We start from the raw sequence: 14,051 nt of genomic DNA, 5'->3' as shown, positions 1-14,051 counted from the left end.
TTTGTGATTTATAGTATTTTTCAAAATTATTTTAAATAAAGATGAATGGAGAGAAAATATTCATAGGAAATTTAAATTTTTAAAACTAATTATTTAATTTTCCAGTTCTAATAAGAGGAGAAAAACATCCAAAATATTTCTTATATGTGAACTTAAAGATATGTTGGAAAATACTATTAATTCAAGAGACAATTGGAAAAATATTCTAGAATATAAAGAAAAATCAAAATAATATCTCATAATTGAAGATAAAAAAAATATTAATTTGAAATGTTAAAGATGATGATGTGGCCAGATAATTTTATTTAATTATTATTATTATTGTAATATGTTATAAATATAATAAATATCTATATATGTTACTATATATGTTACTTTAGAATAGTTTAGATATTTTGTTAGAAACATGAATGTTTCTGAGATTACTACTTTATTTATTTCTAGGAGAGGTCGAGCTTAGAAAAATGTTAATAATATTACAGTTGAACATTTTTATTGTACTAATTTATTTATTATGATTTAATTTTCATAAAATTTTATTTTCTTTCTATCTTCCCTTTCTTAAATTTCTAGTATAGCTATAAAAAAAAAAATCTAAAAATTTGTTGTTAAGTGACTATAAACATATCTGACAAAGAAATTATTTTCTTTTACAAGTATTTTTAACTAATTTATACCAACTCTGAATATTGTAATTACTCTTTTAAATATGACATTTTTAAATATAATAAGGGAGACAATTATCACTTTATTAAAATACAAAAGATATGGATATAATCTATAAAAAATTATATAAGTAGATAAATGTTATCTAAAAACTTAAAACTTCAAACATATACGAGCAATAATAATCTTATGGATTAAATATGTTTTTGGTCCTCTCAGTTTCAGTAAATTTTAGAATCAGTTCTTTTCCAAAATTTTATACCAATTTAGTCATTTATCTTTAGAAATACGTGAATTTAGTCTTTTTTTACCAAATTTTGTTAAGTTTATTTAACATTTTAAACACATTTTATGATAATATTTGAGTTAACATTGAAGCGGAAATATGTCAAACGGCATAAACAATTCAAATACTATCATGAAATGCGCTTGAAATGTCAGATAAACTTAACATAATTTGGTTAAAAGAACTAAATTCACGTATTTTTAAAGATGAAAGATTAAATTAATCAAAATTTTTGAAGAGGAATTAATTCCAAATTTCACCGAAATTTTAGGGACCAAAATCGTATTTAATCCTAATCTTATTATTATACACGCAGTTGATGTCCATTTTAAAACTAAACGAGATGAGACATTTAAAATAAACTTAAAAAGAGGTAAGTATAATTAAAGTTAATATATAAATGATTATATTTACAAGAGTTTGTCTTCAACCTAATAATCTTCTGTATCTAAGATTTTCTAATTAAATTATACGTTTTTCATACGTTATTTTTTTATAGTATGCTGCCAATCAGAATATTTAAAAGTTTGAGTAACGTGTTGCTTTTTAAATAATTTTTAGAAGATTATTTGACAAAATCCAAGTGATTGGTGAACACTAATATATTATATGAAGGAAGTTTCATGTGTACAAATTAACGAGTTATAAACAACTCCAATTATTAAAATAAGTATATTAATGTTCACATCAAATAACACATGATAATATTGTTATGGTCATAATTAATAAAGAAATACAGTTGACGTCGAAGAAAAAAAAAACTTGTTAGATATTGTTCTTGTACTTGCCATTTGCATCTAAAAATCTAATTACAAATTAACATGGTAGATATTAAAATAATAATTAACGAATGTTCTTATTTTTGGTCGAGATGAATTTTATAATATTGTGTTTTTTTGTTGGTTACTCTTTTGTTCTTGATTGTTTTTTTATTTCTGTGTATTGATTTCACTGGCAGTTAGTATTAGAAGTAAGGTACTTATAGAAGTATTTCGATACTCAATTCTTTGGTAAATTATAGAAAATCAAAGTTATACTTTAGTGGTGATTGTCTATTTAATTTTTTGTTAAATTTTACCTTTTGGATTATGAGAATGATTCATATCCTTCTTAACCTTTTGTAATGGTTTAAGCGATGTGATTAGTTTTAAGTGAATATTATTACATGATTAGTTACAAAATTATTATTTTAATGTTGTTGTCGAGATAGTTTTGAGTCTTTGTAATGTATCTTGATTTGCATCTTTAAAAAATAATTTTTTTTTCCTAAATTTATTTATTTTTTCCTTAAGCCTAAAAGAGTTAAATTCGTCTGATATTGAATTATCATAATATCTAGATATAGTTCTCCTCTTTGAACAAAGACTATAATAATTCTTTATAAATTTGTCATCTAATCAAGAGATAGTATATTTTACATTGTTAAATATTTTTTGATCTAAGAAATTTTTTCAGTTTAAATGGAAATTCAAAAAATTTCTTACTATGAATTGGATTTTCGCCTGCATATTGTTCTTGGGTTTTCTTTTTTTAATGTTCCAAAAACATCTATTTTTTTTCTTTCTAGTAGATTTTATAGATTGATAAAGATCTTCATTTCTTAAATATGTCTTAAAAGTGAAAAGTCTAATTTAATCTTATAAAATTGGTTTGTAAGGTAAGATTTGCATCGAATGATTTTTCTACTAGTATTTTAAAAGATGAACTTTAAGTATAATTGATCAACACTATACAAAATCAACTTGTAGAATGAAATTTACATCCACTTATACTAAAAATTCATCTTATCTCTAATAAATATAAAATCTCCAACATATAAAGGTGCGCATTCTGAACAACTATGTCATATACCATATTTTGTCTTACAGTCTCAAATCTCCTTAATTTCATCAATTGTTTTTTTTTAATGCACATAAATTGCTCTTTTTTGCAATAAATACATGACATAATTAAAAATGAAAAAAGACATATTCTAAAATGATATTATTATCTTGCATATAACATTCATTAAAGGAAAGAGTTACAAAGTTTACAACTTGAAAGAAAAATATTGTAAAACAACACAATTTAGGTGAAATTGGGAAATATTACAACATTTTTGTTCATGATCATAAAATTAAACAAAATGAAAATCAAATAAAATTCTTCAATTCAATTATGGATCTTCATGTTCATCATTTTGAAGCTTTTTAGGTTTTGCCAACACTACGAAGGAAAAATGAAAATAATACGATCGTATGAAAAATACAAAAGAAAGAAAAGTGAAAGTGGATGGAAATATGAAACTTTATTGTGGTTCATTAAAAAATCATTAACACTTCTCAAGAGTATGAAAAAAAAAAATTATTGTGGGTTGATCTTACTAGAGGTTATTATAGCACTCTTAGAAAACCTTGTTAAAATACACTTTTTTTAAGTGTGTTAACGGTATCAATTGACCTTTTATCACTACAATTAATGTTACTATAAAGATAAACTCTTAATTATTATATTTTTATGTGTTATATTCATATTTGATCAAACATATATATTCATGATTATTTAGAAATTTTCTTATTATAAATACGTACTTGAAACGAAACTTAAAAGTTGTTTATTTGAAGTAGAAAATGAAGAAAAGCCTTCCTCACATTCGTTTCTTATCTGTAAATCTATTTTATTTGTATTATGATCATAGATTGATTCCTTGATCGAGTTTGCCAGCTGCACACATGACAACTATGCATGTTATCAAGTTTGAATAGGATGATTAAGAATAATTATTAACGATTTAGTAAACAAATTAAGTTATTTTTTAAATAAGCACGTTTGAACTCAAATTTATTTTTCATTCATTAGACGATCAAAACATTTTAAAACTCGCAAATTATTTAGTTAGTTATTATTTAAATGGTAATATTTTCATTTATTATATTTATTTGAAAACTTTTAACATATTATAAATTATTATTTGTATACTATTTGGTATTTCTTAATTTTTTTAATATAAAGCATAACCTTTTTAACCGGTTATTGATTCCATTATTAATTACTTTACCATCAATTTAAGTACAATTCTAAATAAACTATTATATTATTATTATTTATCGGTATAAGGCTATTATATGCTAAATAAAAAAAAACCTTAAAAATTGTAAAAATAATTTAATCATACTGTTAAATCAATTATAATTAAGTTACGTAATTTTAACTAAATCAAATAAGCACTTAATTTTTTATTCTGTTAGAAAATACTTTCGATGTCAATTAAATTATATAACTGTATAGGTATATCTGATATAGAAAGTTTTTTATATTGGTTCACAGCCAATATAAAAAGTGTCACTTTTATATAGGTTAAGACTACAATGAATATAGAAATCGATTAGCAGAATGGGACATTAGACACTGCGAGAAGCTAATTTTACTCAACCAATACCTACAATCAACAATCATCACCACCAGGCTTCATCTTCGTTTTTCACATCCAAAAACACAACAAACAAAGGGAACTCCATTTTTTCACTTTCATCACCACTCATCGTTTTCTTCTCCTATCATATGATGGAGCAATTGATGCAAAGGAAGATCCCATACATGACAAATGCCTAGGTATTCGCATTGCAATTGAAACACATATGAAAAAAAAAACAAAAAAAAACATGGAAATTAAAAAGTCAAACTTAGGAGAAGCACGAGAAAGACAAATATGAAAATAGATCTCATAGATCAGAAAGAAAAAATGAAATTCATGTACATAAAGAGAAATCAAGATATGAATAGTAGAATTAAATGGAAAATAAAAATTAAATATTAGAAAAGAAACCTTATTTTCAAACTTGGCCTTGAGTTTCTTGAAGACAATGTTATTGTTGCTGAGGGCATTAGATGCCATTGAAAGTTGAAAAAAAAAAAAAAAGAAATCTAAGACTAGAAATCATTATTTTTTGTAAGACTGGAAATGAAAGTGATAGCGATTGCACCACACAACAACGGAGGAAGCCTAGACGAGAGTGACAATGACGATGAGAGCTTGAGCAATAGGGACAACAAGAAATTGAGAACCAGTAATGACGAGAACTCAAGGAACAACAACAACCGAGAGCAATGAAGGGAATGTAGAGAGGAGAGATTGCAAGGGAAGATGATAGTTGCACAAAGAAGGAAGAATGAGTGAAGCTCGAGAGAGAATGAGAAAATTAAGCATATTATGCTGGTTCTAGGTCAACTGGTATACGAAGTCTTTGCAATTTATTACAAAAATTTCATCGCCCCACTTTCTATATTGGTTTTGGAGCCAACCGACAGTATAGAAAGTATTTGTAATTTATTACAAAATTGTTATTATGTCACTTTTTATACTAGTTATAAGTAGAATTGGTATAGAAATATTTATTCTTTATTACAAAAAATGTTACTGCACCACTTTCTATACCGATTATAACTAGAACCAATATAGAAAGTCTTATCTTATTTACGATTTACCATTGCATCACTTATTATGATAAGTAAATTGCAACTGATATAAAAAATATTCATAAATTGATTTTTGCACTAATGAAGTTCAAAGTTTACTCATTATTTAAATAAGAAACTAAGCTTAAGCATCATTCATTTTAACAAGTTAAACCTAAACTTATGATTCTATCATAGACATTTTACATTGGATATTTTCAATTTTTTACGTGAGGTAACACTCTAACGTAGATGTGGATGACGTAAATTTACTTTGGATATAAACTCTGATGTAAATTTAGGTTGGACTTGGCTAGGTTTGACATAAATTTTGAATTTTTTTTAAGTTAATTTTGTTTTGACTTAAACAAAAAAAATTCACAACACAATATAACTTTCAACTAAATTTTCAACAAAGAAGTATAATCTAACCTAAAAATAGCTAAACAAGAAAATAACTTAAATTACTCTATATATGTTGAAGGAAGAGGGTTGTCCACTACTTTATATAACTTGAACAATAACAATATCAATTTCAAAAATAAAATAGAAATTTAGATAGTTAACTTCAATAAAGAACACTGAATCACAATCCAATTGAATACGAATCACCTTCACACAAAACCAATCATAAAGACAAAAGAAGAACGTTCTTGGGTCATCAATGTAAAGAGAAACGAGCTCGTCACAAGAGAAGAGAATGAAAAACACCAAAATTGAAAAGAGAAAGGAAGAAGAGATTATAAACACATTTACATGGGATATCCTAAGGTCTTATCTAAATTTTAAAATTTACGCCGGACTAGAACACAATGCGACATATTGAAATATATGCAAAATCTCAAGACATCCCACATATAAAAGTTTCTTTTAATTACAAAAGATTCATCACACATTTTTCATATCAAGTTCTTTGATATTAGATGATAAATATATGATGTAAATGACTCTTTTTTCACTAGTGTAGCTTTTCAAGTATATATAATGATTCATCCTTCAAATATATGTAAGATATTTTTTAGGCTTGACCAAACAATTTTACAATTTAGATAAATGTGACTATTAATCAAAATCAATGCATAAATTGAAGAGAAAAATAGTGAGTATTCATAAAATTTGAATTCAAGAGCTAATGATTTGTATGCATATATATATATATATATATATATATATATATATATATATATATATATATATATATATATATATATATATATATTCAAGTTAAAAAGTAACTAAAATGGTAATCTACAAATTTTAAGGAGAAAAAATTTTTTATATTTAAATGAAAGTATCAACCTTATCAATTTTTGTGCTAGAAAGAATATTAATAAAATTTCAATTGGTACAAATTTCCTTAGTTTAATTATGTGAAGGAGAATGAGCATATAGGATTAAATTTCCACCTTACAAGTTTTGTATAGTTGAGTTAGGATTAAATTTCACCTCTTAATATGATATCAGAGTCTATTCTAACAAAGTTTGTTTGGTCTATTGTTTCACTTGCTATTAGGTATCTATCGGACCACCGACAAACATCTAATCATATACATCGATATGAGGAATGTGTGTTGAAAATATCACATAAATTAGAAGTAAGGTCAATTTATAGTATATAAATAGATGTAAACATCACATTATGAACTGATCTTGTAATATTGACTTAGCTTAACATCTAGCTCTCAATATCTCATTAAAGGTGTTTACTTTGTTTAAAAATAATAAATATATGCTTTCATAGCTTAGTTGGTTAGAGCACTCGTTTGGTAAGTGGGAGGTCTTGAGTTCAACTCTCAATGAAAGCAAGACTTTGTTTCACTAGTGTATCTTTTTTTAGTTTACATAGTGATTCATTCTTTAAATATAGGAAATATTTTTTTTAGACTTGATCAAACAATTTAGATAAATGTGACTATTAATCAAAATCAATGCACTGAAGAGAAAAATAGTGAATATTCATAAAAATTGAATTTTAGAACTAATAAATTTTATGCATAATATTCAAGTTAAAAAGACACTAAAATGTTCTACAAATTGAGCAGAAAGAATTTGTGATATTTACTTTCATGATTAAATGAAAGTATCAACCTTATAAATTTTTGTGCTACAAAAGATAGAATATCAATGAAATTTCAATTGGTACAAATTTCCTTAATTTAATTATGTGAAGGAGAATGAGGAGATAGAAGGGGTTCTTCCAAATTGGTTTTACAACATTCTTTTACTGAAGAAGAATCCTTGTTTATGGATATTTTGACTTCATAATATTCAAGTTAAAAAGACACTAAAATGTTCTACAAATTGAGCAGAAAGAATTTGTGATATTTACTTTCATGATTAAATGAAAGTATCAACCTTATAAATTTTTGTGCTACAAAAGATAGAATATCAATGAAATTTCAATTGGTACAAATTTCCTTAATTTAATTATGTGAAGGAGAATGAGGAGATAGAAGGGGTTCTTCCAAATTGGTTTTACAACATTCTTTTACTGAAGAAGAATCCTTGTTTATGGATATTTTGACTTCATAATATTCAAGTTAAAAAGACACTAAAATGTTCTACAAATTGAGCAGAAAGAATTTGTGATATTTACTTTCATGATTAAATGAAAGTATCAACCTTATAAATTTTTGTGCTACAAAAGATAGAATATCAATGAAATTTCAATTGGTACAAATTTCCTTAATTTAATTATGTGAAGGAGAATGAGGAGATAGAAGGGGTTCTTCCAAATTGGTTTTACAACATTCTTTTACTGAAGAAGAATCCTTGTTTATGGATATTTTGACTTCCTCTGTGGAATTAAGCATTGATTCTGAATCTCTCTTAACATTCACAACTTCTTCAGCTTTTCCCCAAAGCACAATATACAACCCAATGATCACTGCTATTGAGCCAGTCAAGCTTAAAGAGAAAAAAAAAAACAATGCATCAATTACTTAGAATATACATATATGAATTAGTTAGAATATATAAAGGAAAAGTAATACATTTTAACAAATAAAAAGTGAGAAGTAAAACAAATTCATTTCAAAAAATGAGTGAAATCCATGTTTTAGGAAGTAAAAACACCACTAACCTATTCTTGTTTTATTTTAACTTAGATTTAATTAATTTTTTTTTTGTTTTATTATTTATTTGTCCGATATGGTTTCTATAATTGATAAAACTTCAACCAAGTTCTTCTATTCAAAAATACAATCCTCTTACAGTTATTTAAGTCCCTTGTTTTTAAAAATGCAAATATATGTGACACTTTCATTTATTGAAATGTTTACTCTTAATTTTTAATTCTCATGTGTTGGTTATAAATTATATTATGTTGTTGGAAATTCCATATACACTAGAGATAAGCAAGTGTAATTTTCATCTTACAAGTAAGTTTTACATAATTGAGTTAAGCTTAAATTTTATTTTTTAATATGATATCATAATTTATCCTAATGAAGTTTATTGCATCTATTATTTCACCCATTACCTAGTAGTCTCCATCACTCACAAATATCTAGTAAATAAACTATATACCTTGATACGAGGGATGTGTGTTGAAAATCTCACATCAATTAGAATTAAGGTCAAATTATAGTATATAAATAAATGTAAACATTACTTTATAAATTAATTTTGTAAGATGCATCTACCTTCCATTCTCTCGTTGAAATTTTCTAGTTTGTTTAAAAATGTTGAACATGTGCTTTCATAGCTCAGTTGGTTAGAGCACCCGTTTAGTAAGCGGGAGGTCTTGAGTTCGACTCTCAATGAAAGCAAATATTTTTTTTTTCACAATTTTACATTACCTTCCAACGTATACTTCCTCCTGTAGTAGAAAAGGAGCCAATATGGTGACAAACACTGCCATAAGAGGATTGAACATTGCACTGAAAAGAGGACCTGTGATTGAGATGCACCATGCTTGGAGAAAGAATGATACTGCAGATCCCATAACTCCCTGCATATGCAATATTATATAAGTTTTCTTTTTCCATTGTAAAATTTATCATCCACACACTTACTCCATATAAAGCAGAACCAACTTCAAGTAAAGAATTAATCTTCCATGTATTTGGATCTGGTTCCAACAGTAGTGTCACTAAAGCTGATTGCACTGTTGCTATAAAACACATCCAAGCCGAAAAGGACAAGGGATCTGGGTGGCTTTTGGAGGCAGGAACCTGAAAGATGAGATCATACAAAGTTATGTTGTATGAAAAAATTATAATATATACCACTCAACTCTTCTCTAATTCATAGACATTGATTGATTACAAATATGAAGGTTTAAGATATTGTAAAAGTTTATATATATACCATGCATTTTTATGGATTATGAATTCTACTTTAAACCTAAATTAATCTTATAAAATCGGTTTTAAGAGAGTATTTGTACTATTTATATATGATAAATTTGTTTTATCTCTAATAAAAAAATTATCTCTAACACATCAATACACATATGAACGTAGATCAGATCCAGTTCAAGGGCAAAGTAGGTAAAATCTTTGCTTTAGACTTCTAAAAAATAAAGAGCTCAAAATTATTCTTTTTAATACTAATTGTTTTAGGTTTCCAATTAAAAATTCTCATAACAGTTTTAGTTTTAAATATGTTTAGGCCTTCAAAAATAAGAATATATCATTTTTTAAGTTTATTTTAGACCTCCTCACCTAAACCTTAAATCTTATCTAGGATTATATATTTATAAGTGATTTAATAACGATTTGATAACATATGACATAACAAAATTAAAATATAACAAATTTCTTTAAAATATATTTTGGATGATTCTAATATTGAGAAGTAAAATTTAAATCTAAAACCAATATGTAAGATGAAATTTACGGTATTTTTGTATTATAAATTTATTTTATCCATAACCTACTCATCGACATGTATTAAACTTGAAGTGTTATAGCAAAAAAGTACCATCAGTATGAGCCAGGTTGACCAAGAGAAGCAGCATCCAATGAGAAAGAGACAACCAAGGAACCAATTATCAGTTGCTGAGGAGGCCATGATGATGGATTTTGATGGCAGGTTTTCTGCATTTAGAAGCTTTGGACCCTTCAACAAAGCTATGGACACTGCTCCACTCACACATATCACTGTTCCTACTATCTTCGCTATGGATCTCAAGCTTCCAATGCTCACTTTCTCCATTCTGGTTTTCCATGTTATGTTCAAAGTCAAACAAAACAAATCAGAATTTGCATTGCATGATTTCAAAAGTGGATTCACATTGACTTCTAGACATTAATTTAATTACCCTGCACAAACTGCTATCACAAATGTTACTGCTGGAACAAGATTCACCATTGCAGTTGCCACTGAAGAATTTGTCAGGTATAAACCCTCGCAAAACAGATTTTGATTCAAGGTAATCCTGCAACATATATCATTAGAATCAATACAAACACTAATTCACATCCTTAAAATCTATACATTCTAATAATTCATATACCTTATATATATATACTATTTTAAACTAAGTGAATGTTTCGGTGCTCTTTCAAAGAAACCTAGTTTGGTATCAAAAGCATGTTATTGATCACTGGAGAGATACAACATGAATGAGAAATAAGTTCAATCCACACGTAAAGAATTGACATTATCTTGAACCAAAAACCTTAAGACAATGGGATTATAGGTTTTCATTTTTGTATAGTACTTAACTTTTTCATTTTTATTCAATGTAAAATTTAGACTCACTTAAATTCTAAACACATCGATCACATTATCATCAAGCAATGCCTCTCCGGAGACTACTCTGACGATATCTTCACCTTTATAAGAAGACTATATGAGACACCAAAACAGGTTTCTTTGAAAGAGGGCACCATTTCATTCACCTTTATAAGACTATATATGAGATCTTTATATATAGTATGCATAAAATGTATGTGTTTATTGTATGTATGGAGTTAAGAAAGGAAACAAACCCTACGAAGGAGACCAAGAATATCCAGGAAAAACTCTTCAAGTTTAAGTAATAGGAACCAGAATTTCTCCTGTGAAATCAACAATCAGATTAAAAACATGAGATGGAATTGAAGGATGGCGAAAAAGAAAAATTTGGATTCTCTGTTAGATTTTTCGTACTATTTATCCATTGTGCTTTCAAAATATATTGATGGTCACCGATTTTAAAATTTTAATATATATTAAAAAGATTGTTAAAGTATTAATGTAGTGTATCTTTAATACTTAACAGAAGACGGTAAAAAAAATTCAATAAAAAATCTAGACTCGAAAAAGAGAAAGAGAAGTGATGATGAATACCCTGATAAATAAGCTATTGGAGCAATTACAATGGTTGCAAGAAGATGGCGATAGACCACAAAGACCCTTGGATTCATTCCTTCTGAGAAAACAAGTCTTGTGCTGAGACTAAGTCCTGTATAAATGAACTGATTAAACACCATACCCATTACTGGAAGATACGACTTTAACGTTCCCATTTTTCTCAGCTTCTTACAACAATGGAGTCTTAGCAATATAGATTAGAGAAAAGTTTGTAGTTCTATATGATTCCAATGCATGTGAGGTTTATATATATATACACCAACTTCTACATCTCAAACACTTAATTCAAACTATTTTATTCTTTAGCATCATGTGGGTTTATACATGTATGAATAATGTAGATGTAAATATTAAATATTTCACATTATTTCATTACAGGTTCATGTTAGTTCTGACTAATAAAATGAGTTGAAAAGTCTATTTTTTATTAAAGATTAGTTTTAAGTTGAAATTTAATTAATATATATTAATTATAAATATGAATTAAATATCTCACACTATTTCATCACATGTTCATGTTAATTATGACCAATAAAATATTTGTTTAAAAGCCTCATTTTCCATGCTTTGTCAAACAATTTTATTTAATGGAGGTTGATTTTTAAGTTGAAATCTAATTAATGTATATTGAAAATATTAACTAAATAGTTTACTGTAATTCATTAATGTTCATGTTAATTTTGACTAATCAAATATTTGTTCAAAAGTTTCGTTTTTCAAATTTGTTAAAGAAAACAACTTCATTTAATGGATTTTAAGTTGAAATTTCTAATTAATATATATATATATATAGTAAATATTAATTAAATATTTCACATTAATTATTTTATTACCTGTTCATGTTGATTTTGATTAATTAATAGAATATTTTTTTGAAAAGTCTCATCTGAAATTAACTCTATTTAATGGAGGTTGGTTGTATAAGTTTAAATCTAATACACTATTAGTATATAAAAATATATATAAAGGAAAATAGTAGGGAATTTCCCTTCGTCTCTCTCGAATTTTGGAATGATGTTTATATCAATTTTAAGCTGTATGACGATATTAAAATTATTTTACATTCTACTCTAAAATATTTCGTGTATATATTTATATATATTTATTAGAGTTCTCTGAAAGATAAATTAAATTTATAGTATATAATTAGATGTAAATTTCAATTTATAAACCAGTTTTATAGAATTAAATATGACATTAATATTACTTGTTATAGAATCATTCATCGATATTTATTTAATTTTATAAAAAATATATTAAAGATCACATAAGTTATAACATCTTAGACCATTTATTTTCTCACCCACTTTATCAACCTAAAGTGTCTTACTATGTCCTTTAGTTTATGATGAAATTATAATAACAAATAAATTGGAATTATAAATGTTTTTTTCTATAATAAGAAATCGAAGGATTTCTTCAGATCATTATTATTCCATAAGAAATTTCGATAGCATGTATTTACTAGATATTTTAATTAACATTTCTGGTATTTAGCTTAACAACTCTATCTTTTTTATTTATTTCCAAGGTAATACAGAAGAATACACATGTATAAAATACAATACAAAGCAAATAGTTTGTAATAACATCCATATCATTAAAAAATTAATAATTGGCTAATAAAATTGGTTAGGCATTTATTATAATGTTAATTAGTGTTAATTTTTTTAAGGAAAAAATATTATTTATTTATGGGAAATTTATATTTTTTAAATGATATTACTATATTTATGGAAGAACAAAAGTTTATCAAAAATTGTTATCTTGAAATATTTATCAAAGTTCTTTATCAAGAAATGAGATTATTCTTTATAAATTAATTTATAGAGATTGTAGCTTTTGTCTATAATTGAAGACAAGTTCAAATACATTGAACCACGCTGTTAAATAGCTTGACTTTCAAAATTTTAATTATCATATAGTTACCACTTCAGTTGTTTTTAAAGGAATTAAAAAAAAAAAAACATTTATGATGGACCAATTATTAGTCACCATTAACATATTATCATGTTCAGATTACATAACATTTAAATTTATATTAATGAATTTATTAATATAAATGGCTGGACATCGTGAATGCATCAACCTTCTTATATTATGCCAGCTTCACACGAAAACCTTGTCAACGGACCAAATTAATATATATATACACATGTTTTTCATTCCATTGTAAATATCTTTTTTCTATTTTTTTTTTAAATTATACTCCAATAAAAGAACAACACACATAAATCATGGAAAAAATGTAATAAATGTTAAAAATAAAATTCCATAAACCATACCTTGGGCTAAAGTTTGCTACCGGTCAATCCAATTTGAATTTATGAAGAATATGAGTAAAAAATCTTCAACCTTATGG

The 14,051-nt window shown here is 25.8% G+C and overlaps 1 protein-coding gene and 2 non-coding genes across 3 annotated transcripts; 2 read left to right on the top strand and 1 right to left on the bottom strand.

The window, feature by feature from the left end:
- The first annotated feature begins 7,117 nt into the window (after positions 1-7,117).
- On the top strand, positions 7,118-7,191 carry TRNAT-GGU (transfer RNA threonine (anticodon GGU)). The gene has a single exon. It is a non-coding gene; the product is annotated as a tRNA-Thr (tRNA).
- Positions 7,192-8,025: 834 nt separating this feature from the next.
- Positions 8,026-11,891, bottom strand: LOC114167453 (WAT1-related protein At4g30420-like). The gene is made up of 7 exons (XM_028052547.2): positions 11,666-11,891; positions 11,326-11,394; positions 10,653-10,769; positions 10,313-10,547; positions 9,403-9,561; positions 9,187-9,338; positions 8,026-8,293 (listed from the first exon to the last, which is right to left on the bottom strand). Exons 1-7 carry the CDS (start codon positions 11,842-11,844, stop codon positions 8,077-8,079), a joined length of 1,128 nt encoding a protein of 375 aa, XP_027908348.1. The 5' UTR covers positions 11,845-11,891; the 3' UTR covers positions 8,026-8,076.
- TRNAT-AGU (transfer RNA threonine (anticodon AGU)) lies at positions 9,083-9,156 on the top strand. The gene has a single exon. It is a non-coding gene; the product is annotated as a tRNA-Thr (tRNA).
- Positions 11,892-14,051: the final 2,160 nt, after the last annotated feature.

The sequence above is a fragment of the Vigna unguiculata genome, chromosome 10 (assembly GCF_037176805.1).
Source record: "Vigna unguiculata cultivar grain cowpea cultivar isolate G323 ecotype 2 chromosome 10, ASM3717680v1, whole genome shotgun sequence".
Lineage (NCBI taxonomy): Eukaryota > Viridiplantae > Streptophyta > Magnoliopsida > Fabales > Fabaceae > Vigna > Vigna unguiculata.
Note: the sequence above shows the minus strand (reverse complement) of the source record. Positions and strands in the feature narration are given on the sequence as shown.

Excerpts from the sequence above, each read along its gene's own strand:
- LOC114167453 (XM_028052547.2), bottom strand. The coding sequence starts at position 11,844 with ATGGGAACGTTAAAGTCGTATCTTCCAGTAATGGGTATGGTGTTTAAT. Across the intron at positions 10,770-11,325 it reads TTCTTGGTCTCCTTCGTAGG|GATTACCTTGAATCAAAATC; the intron begins GTTTGTTTCCTT and ends TATATGTTGCAG. Across the intron at positions 9,339-9,402 it reads TTGGTTCTGCTTTATATGGA|GGAGTTATGGGATCTGCAGT; the intron begins GTAAGTGTGTGG and ends TTGCATATGCAG.